Source organism: Actinia tenebrosa, unplaced genomic scaffold (genome assembly GCF_029948245.1).
Source record: "Actinia tenebrosa isolate PJP-AT-01 unplaced genomic scaffold, QUT_ActTen_1.0 PGA_scaffold2__45_contigs__length_23673736, whole genome shotgun sequence".
Classification (NCBI taxonomy): Eukaryota; Metazoa; Cnidaria; class Anthozoa; order Actiniaria; family Actiniidae; genus Actinia; species Actinia tenebrosa.
In genome coordinates, this window is record NW_028292579.1 from 14,409,660 (window position 1) to 14,418,786 (window position 9,127).

The 9,127-nt window shown below is 34.8% G+C and overlaps 1 protein-coding gene across 1 annotated transcript in view; it reads left to right on the top strand.

The window, feature by feature from the left end:
* Positions 1 to 1,256: 1,256 nt before the first annotated feature.
* The window catches only part of LOC116289184 (uncharacterized), an 8,109-nt gene continuing 238 nt past the window's right edge, over positions 1,257 to 9,127 (top strand). Inside the window, exons 1-9 of the mRNA XM_089034091.1 lie at positions 1,257 to 2,061; positions 2,211 to 2,290; positions 2,492 to 2,729; positions 3,054 to 3,162; positions 3,769 to 3,872; positions 3,945 to 4,060; positions 4,328 to 4,404; positions 7,568 to 7,682; positions 8,174 to 9,077. Of these exons, the coding sequence (XP_088890217.1) occupies positions 1,257 to 2,061; positions 2,211 to 2,290; positions 2,492 to 2,729; positions 3,054 to 3,162; positions 3,769 to 3,872; positions 3,945 to 4,060; positions 4,328 to 4,404; positions 7,568 to 7,682; positions 8,174 to 9,077 (2,548 nt within the window). The remainder of the gene's footprint in view (positions 2,062 to 2,210; positions 2,291 to 2,491; positions 2,730 to 3,053; positions 3,163 to 3,768; positions 3,873 to 3,944; positions 4,061 to 4,327; positions 4,405 to 7,567; positions 7,683 to 8,173; positions 9,078 to 9,127) is intronic.

Below are 9,127 nucleotides of genomic sequence, written 5' to 3' on the forward strand. Positions count from 1 at the left end.
ATTTATGTGGATAAAAACAATCATTTTGAGTGTTTCTAGAAAAGACAGACTCAAAATAGATAATATGCATGATTTTGCCTAGTTTGCATAAATTAACCGCTCCAATAAAAAATAAATAAATAAATCCAAAAAAAAACTCTTGAAGTCTAACCAAAGTTTTTTCTAAAGCTATATATCTCAAAATAATTAATTTGGAGCTTTTAAAACTGTTTCAGCTGTTTGAAACTTCATGCTAGAATTAAAAATGCAATTTTGAAAATGTTGATTTATTTATAATCACGTGATTGATGACGTCACATACTCATAGGGGTCCCTCTACTACAATTTAAAAAAATTCGTGACGAAAGCTTATTCATTAAGCTTTATGAAAAATATATACATAATGAGGTTTTTTTTACAATGGGCTATTCCATTTAATATGCGCACCCCCCTTATCGAGGATTGAGTTTTTTTATTCCTACGTAAACACCCTGAAGATTTTTATTTCCTGATTACCCCTGAAGAATTTTACAAAAGTAAAAAAAACTAAAGAATTTCTTTACCTTGCTCTGTACACCCCTGAAGAATTATCCAAAGAAATTTGATTAGCCCTGAAGATTTTTACCTCGCTCTGTACACCCCTGAAGAATTATCCAAAGAAATTTGATTACCCCTGAAGATTTTTACCTCGCTCTGTACACCCCTGAAGAATTATCCAAAGAAATTTGATTACCCCTGAAGATTTTTACCTCGCTCTGTACACCCCTGAAGAATTATCCAAAGAAATTCGACTGTCCCTGAAGATTTTTACCTTGCTCTGTACACCCCTGAAGAATTATCCAAAGAAATTCGATTACCCCTGAAGATTTTTACCAGAATTATCCAAAGAAATTGGATTACCCCTGAAGATTTTTACCTCGCTCTGTACACCCCTGAAGAATTATCCAAAGAAATTCGATTACCCCTGAAGATTTTTACCATGAGGAGCCCCGACCCTTCTTTTTTTGTCCCAGCGGTATATCTTGGAAGCGCTGAGTAGGTGATAAGTCAATTAGCATTGTCCAATCGTCAGAGGCTTCGAATGATAATATCAACAGTACGAAGAAGGTTGCTTTCAACTGCTTTCGATTAAAATAAGCAGCTCAATTGTTCAAGCTTTAATAGGATAATGCTTTTTATGGTCATGGCCAACTCTTGGCGCGAGAATCAAAACTTGATTCTCCTCTCGCATCACATTCACTTTGTGGTTCGTCGTTGGCATCTCAACATGATGTATCATGGCCGTCTTCCATCAAGTGTTTTCCTCCACTCTAGACGTTAAAAAGCACTGGTATGCTCTAAATTCCGAAGTTTGTGGTACCCTTCCGAGGAAATTTTCTAGTTATAAAGTTTTTAAGGTTTTTGCAAGCGATATTCGAGAGGTGGCGATAAAAGAGTTGACTACGATCGATGGAGGCAAAGTTCCCGCCAAATGGTTCGTAGGCTCAGAGTCGAATGCAAACAAGAATCGAACTCAAAATGTTTTCGTATCATCGACGCTTGGTGTGCTTGCAGGCATTCTGAGCTCATGCAAGGAGGAAAGAACGAAAACTTTGGGTCCAATAAAGCACATATTGTACCTTATTCAAGAACAGAGGCTTGACAACGAAGACATCTCGACCCCTATTAAAGCCAATAAGAGACCATTGCTCGATGAAAGAAAGCATCATGCCCATTCCAAGCTGAGCCAGCCAAATGAAATCCATTCCCAGCCGACTAGTCCTTCTTCAAATCACATTCAGCCCAGCCTGCCAAATCTTATAATTCAGTCCAGCCCGCCAAATCTTATAAATCAGTCCAGCCCGCCAAAACTTAATTATTTCAAGCAGACCCCGCCAAATCTTGATTGCAGTTTCTCTTCATGTACCAGTGGCAGCAATGATTTTTCCATTATAGAAATTAAGAATTCTGATTACACTCCAGCCGTGAAGAAAAGAAAAATAAGAAAGCAGGCAAATAGGGTCATAAAAGAAGTACGAGAAGTTTGTAGGCGAAATAATGAGACACTTGCTTCTGCCTTAGCAGAGTCTTGTTTATTGGATGGTAAAAAATATTCTTTCTCACGAGAAATTATCACGCAAGCGTTTGACGAAGTCGTGAAAAGAAAAGGGACCAAGAGAGCTTTCAAAGAGCTTCTCTCAGAGGACACGATGGGGAAGCACTAAGAGTCAATGCGTGTCCCTGATTGGCAGTACCTTCTTCTGAAGCTGGAAGAACTCCAGACAAAAGTTGGCAGATCTTTGTTAATCGAACAGATTTGGGAAGAAACAAAGTAAGTTTATGAATACTATCTGAGCTTAATATTCATGCATTTCTTTATTAAAAATATATGGTTTTTTGTTTATTTTATGTTCTGTACTGCACATGTGAAAATTTATGTATATATTACATTTTTATATGCTGTTTATGTCAAACTTTGTATGTTTGTTAGAGTAAAATATTAATTTAATCATTACACGCAATCATATTATAGACAAATGGAACACCAATCATACCCCTTAAGAACCACATGAAAGCTCTTCGAGGCATGATAAATACTACTGTCCATGACCTGTTCCAAGTTAGGCCACTCCCAAATCAGATTCCCGGGTACCAGATAAATCTTGCTTCAGCAATCATTTGGTCCATAAGAGAGCAAAGACTACATGGGTGCGACAAAGCAGATAACTTCATGGAATTCCATCTCAAGCTTGATGGCCGGCCATTATTTGGTAACAATTCAGTCATATTACTTGTATTTTTTTTTTAATAATTGCAAATGAAATCACCAAAGGTTTTCTGAGAGGGTATTTATCATAATCTATCAGAGAGAAAAAACAAAGAAGGAACTGGGTGTTAATATTATTGAATTGTTTTGCTTTTACTTTGGTACAAATTCATAAACTTGGATAGAAATTAAGATTACTCTGTTGATTATTCCCTCTCTTACATTTGAAATGTCAGTGCAGTTCAGAAAATTTAATTCTTGGTGCTTAAGTTTCCTTCCTATTTTCATTAAATAATGTACTCAATATTCCAATTCCTTATTTTGATAGGAAAAGACCAAATAAACATAGGAATCGTTCCAGCAAAGCATCCATACTTATCTAGTCAGAGCTCCAAAGCTGTGTATACAGTGGCCATTGCAAATTGTGAAGAAAATAGGTATGTATATAGAAAAAAACTATAGAATAGCCAGCATATAATGCAGAAATATCTGTATCAGAATTCGGAAATGGTATGTTTATATTGTTTGCTAGGTTTTCTGAAGCTTTACCATTCAGTATTCAGTTTATGCATAACATTTATTAATTTGTTCTCTTTATGATAAGGATTACAGTCAAACCAACTAGTTCCTGCGTTCCTATCAAGTTTGAAAGATTGAATTCATTATTATTAATTTAACAAAGGTTGCAATCTACAACCCAGGCGTTAAAATAAAATGCTCTTTCAGAAGTTTTTGAATGGAGTTCTTGAACGAAGTATTTATACACCACCACACAACACAGTTTGAAATGGTAACCACAATGGTATAAAGATTTTTGGTTTTGCATCAATCTTTAAAGAACTGGAGCTATTTGAAATCCAAACCTAGATTTAAAGAATGCAATCTTCGCTTAAATAATGCAAACTTCAAAACAAACCCAGATTCAAATTTCAAATAACAAACTGAACCTTCCAACCTTGATAGGAATGCATGAGCTGGTTTGATAGTTTAATAGTTTGACAACTTTTTTCTTGAAATTTAACAGCAGCATATTTATTTTATAGGCAAAACATCAGAGACATGATTGTTGACATCAATTTCCAGAAAGACCAGATTAAAAGGAATGGCATTTCTATTGATGGAAAATTGTATGGAATCAAATTTAAAGGTAAACTAGAGAACTTTACCTCTAGTGATGCTAACTAACCATGATTGATGTTAGTCATTTGTTGCTTTTCAGTTATTCTTGATTACAAAGGATTCTGCCTCTTACTGGCTAAGGCAAATGATGGTAATTTCGAGCTTGGTGGAAAAGGCCTCAACGTTGAATTTTGCATGTTTTGCCATGCAATACGGGTAAGAAATTCATTTATACTTTTACATTGTGTACTCTCTATATATGTGCATTCTGATCAGCAATAAATATGACAAATTTATAAAAACATCCAATTAATTAAGGGTACTTCCCATTTCATTAGAATAATTCAATTCACATGACAATTTCTCTAATCGACTGGCACCCACATGGACACTCAAAATATCAATGAGCCCTAATTCTGTAGGAAATAAGCTAAACACCAAGGAAGAATAATGATTATGTATTCATACACTTATATGTAATAGCTGTGTACCAATTGTGATCTTGGACCAAATGAGGTTTGCCTGAAGCATTTCTCTATGTGCAAAGCAAATATTGGAGGGTAAGTACACAACTATTAATACATAGGTTGTGAACAATATGTCCTTAGAATTATGAAATTGCTAATTGAAAATCTATATCACAGGTATGGTTTGGGATCTGCTCTCTCTCTCTCTCTCTCTCTCTCTCTCTCTCTCTCTCTCTCTCTAGATCTAACGTAGGGAACTTTTGTCACATATTTTTCTCTCTTTCACTTTTCATCTTTAAATTTTTAATTTAATCCCCAATTTCATAAAGCGATCAAGTGCATAGAAAATGCAAGATGGTAACAAAATTATAGCTTCACATCTTTTTTCCTTCCCTTATATATATCAGGTTTTGTCCAGAAATTGTTACTAAAGTGCCTTTGCAGTGGTTTTGTTAATGCCTGAGTGGTAAAAAGCCTTCGTTACGGTTGATGATGGATATATGGCTGATGACTGAGCTCATTAAGATTCACTCTTCAGCCAACGTTTTTTTATTTTGGAGAAAATTTTGGGTTAAAAAAATGCTTTGAGTTTATTACACTTAAGGTGTCATTTGAGTTGGTGTCCAAAAGTGCGATTCAAAATTAGCTTATTTTTAAAATGAAAGCGTTTTTCTACTAGTGCACATAAACCAATATCCATAAAACTTCGTGATATGTTAGGATGCAGCATCGTCTACCTTTAGCGGTTTTTTCAGAAAGAAAAATTGCTTTTGTGTTATCTTTTTAGCCAAAAGTTTCTTCGAAAGGCAAATGGTGCAAAAGTGCCCTTTTTTTTATCATACTAGAAAATGCAAAAAAAAAGCCTACATTTAAGATTAATTCCCCTTCTTTGTTATCTAATGGTAACGCAATAACTAAAACAAGTTATTTCACTAGTCAACTTACATTTCTTTTAATTTTTTAAGTAAATATTATGATCACAGTTTACATATAGGGCATTTTTGTAACTCAGTTGGGTCGGAATGGTAGTCAATAACACTTTACATGTTTTATACATCTAACATGTAGGTTCATTAACTTTAAATGATAATAATTTAATTTCAATCATAGATCAAGTGATTCAACTTCCAATTCATGGACATATGACCCCAACCCTTATTAAGCCTTCAAAGTGCTAACAAAAAGGGAAAAGGACAGAAAAGAAAAAACTAATTTCGCTACCTTCCATTTCTTCTAACTACAAATAAAAGATTTCCCGAACATTTTCCCTCAAATACAAAAAAGAATCGACCTTTGTCTACTTTAAAAACAGCGCATACATGCACACCACAGGGTAACCGCAGTCTAGTAGAATTGGAATAGTCACGTGACAAAAACAAGCAAATTCAAATGAGGTGACGGTTGAAAACGTCTACATACAGATCAAGTAGTGATGATCTATCGCTGCTGATTTGGTGAGTATAAAAATTCAATATCTTTATTAACCATGCATTTATCAATGTTTTATATTAGGGATATGTTGATCAATAAGTTAAGTCGTCATTTTAATTCAAATTTAAACTCCGAGACAATATTATTTCGAAATAAAAACGGGGCCTAAAATGTCGTTGGTAAGAATTACAAATTTTCTTTGAAACTCTTTGTGAATGTTTTCGAGAATTAAGCTTTCTTTTGAGTATAAATATGTTTAAAATCATTTTAGAAAGAAAATAGCAAATGAGTATTTAAACAACACTCCCTTCATGATTCGAAACCTGCTGGAAAATTGTTAGTATTGAATTAAATCACTAATATTTTGATACTATAACGAAAGGAAGCTTAACGTTTTTCATTTCGTGGATTTATATTTTTTCAATCTTACTGGTTTTTCGATTGCTTACAGATTAAAACATTTGATGTTCTCAGACATTATATATTCTAAATTGTTGGTTTCTTTTGCGAAAATCTTTTTTTATAGAATTTTCAAGAAATTTCAAGAATTAGAATTTTCAAGCTGGCTCATTTCTTTAAACAATGACAACTAACATAATGAACTAAAAAAAAAAAACATGTCTATGAATTGCATAGAACTTCGTGATGAAAAATCTTAAAAATTCAAAACAATATTGTCAGTACTTGTTTTTACTAATTAAATCAATCAATCAATCATTTTTATTTAATCATTATTCCATCCAAGTGATTACTATTGAGAAAATTGAATAAGAAGAATATAAAAGATAATTATGTAAATTGAATTGCAAGAATGCATAATGAAAGAAGGATTTTGATATATATAGATAAATATATACAGCCATTTGCTAAAATTATGGCCGCTTCCAATATATATACTAATATATCAATTCATATCAAAAATTATGGGATAGCCTCCCTTATATTCTTTTCGAGTTGTCTATCATTAGGGCTTTCCTAAAAAAATATCAAGAAAGATATCTCACCCTGTCTGACATACTTTCGATATACTTGTATTTATATTTGAAACGGCCATAATTTTTGTAAATGGCTGTATATAAATATATATGAGGGTGATGATCTTACCTGGTAAGGCAGGGAGTCCCAAACTTTTGGTCCCTGACTAGCAACTGTGAATTGTTTGATATTTGTTCTACAAAAAATTGGTCTAAAGTTCTTACATTGTCTAGTGGGAAAGGAATGAAATTGACATTTTTTTGAGAACATCCTAAGAAAAACGTTAAGAAATATCTTTTTTTCAATGGAATACATAAATAAACCTAGCTGAAGGGAGTGTATATACGGTGGCCCAGAAGGGCCATATCGACATTATAGATTTGATTCAGATCGCGACTTATTAACTTGCGAAAGACGCGCATACGTCTAGCGCAAGATGGCGGATGGTCCCAGTGTCGAGTTGGAAAGGGTAAGTAAATCATTTTTGGGTACCTTTGAATTCAGCACGAACCCTGGTTGTTTCTACATGTGAATTTACAGTTAATAAGTCGCGATCGCAAGTTAATCTGAATAATCTGAATAAAACGTATGCTGTCGATATGGCCACCGTATGTGTATCATCTATACTAAGTCTTAATATATTATTTTGAGAAAACAAAGGAGAAGTATGTGCATCAAAGCTAGAGTTGGTAATGATTCTTACTATGCGTTTCTGTAATATTTTCAATCGACATAGATTGGTTCGATAAGTAGAGCCCCAGGTAATATTCAAACAGTAAAGATAAGAGTATACTAAGGCATAGTAAAGCATAAAAAGATAATTGTTTGTTCATTTGTTTGTTTGGCTCAGAGATATGGATCCACAACTAAGTAAATCACGTTTTGCTTATGAGGCACGTGTGAGAGACATTCTAACCTCAAAGGTTACAGCGAAAAAACGAGGTGACTTGGAACGTGTTAAAAGGGTAGGTATATAACGATTCTTTCTTTGTAAAGAAATATGAGGTGTAATTAAGGAGATAAACTATTAATTAGTTTAGGCTGAACTTATTTTGAATGAATCGCCTTTTTCAGGGGCGGATCCAAGGGAGGGATACGCGCACCCTCCTCGAGCAACGTTTTGCTCCTATTTTGTGCCCTTCGGTTGTGGTGTGCACCCCCAGACAACTTTGTGCACCTAGTTTGTGCCCTCTTGTGCTCTTCAGTCGATATATGCAGTTCTACTGCATGCGGTTTTTATAGATATGTGTTTGAAGAAATGAAAATCTTCATTTTTGATATTTTGCCCAGCAAAACATTAGAATGACATTATCACGATGAGCGCGTGCGCTCTAAATTCATGCGCAGAAATGATGCGCGCAAACAATGCCCGCAAACGTCCTTAATTATTCTTCATAGTTATTTGTTTAGTTAATCATAACACTCTATTTATTTGTTTTGGGTTCTTTTTTTCTAGTGCGAAGATAAGCTAGTGCTAATCAAAGAGGAATGGAAAGCGTTTCAAGAGCAATTTAAGGAAAATGCTCGGGTTGAGAGAGCTGAGGATGGCGAATACGACGACAGTGATGGTGACCAAGATGAAGAGAATGATGAAGAAGAGGGCGAATGTGAAGGCGACGAAGAGGATGAGTATAGAAATGAAGAGGAATGGGACAGTGGAGGAGACGGCGAAAGCTACAGCGACAAGGAACATAAACTTGAAAACCAAAAAAGGAAAGAAGAAGAAGAAAAAGAAGACTGTAGTAACAAGGAAAAGAAGATGAAAACAGAAGGCAGCCGCTTAAAAAAGCAATGTCCACATCCAGGATGCAAGGCATCAGTTATACACATTCCAAGACATCTCGTAAGTGTGCATAAGTGGGAGAAAGAAAAAGCACGGAAAGCTGCTACCAGATATGGTCTTCGTAAGAAGTATACTTATAAAGAAAAACTCCTTCAAACAAACCCAAAAGCTGTCGGCAACAAACAAGAGAATCGTAAAGACTACCATACCAGAAGACTATGTCCGATTCCTGGATGTATGTCAATAGTTCTTCGTCTTCCTCAGCACTTGAAAAACGTACACAAAGTAAACAGTAAATCAAAAGAGTATTCTGAGATGCTACGTACTGCCATTAAAAACCCCAAATGTGTCCTTGTAAAGAAAACTCGCTGCCCCGAGGCACGAGAAGATGATGTGCGACCTGAATTAAACGAGAAAGACGATATGCAACCAGAAGTAGACGAGAGAAATGATATGGAACCAGACGTAGACGAGAGAAATGATATGGAACCAGAAGCAAGCGAATTATCACTAGAAGTTGACGATGAATTAGTCTTAGAAGGAGAAGAAGAAAATGCAAATAATGACATTGATGAACGTATCGTCAATAATGCTGATAAAGATTCAGCCAAGACCCCACAACAGCTT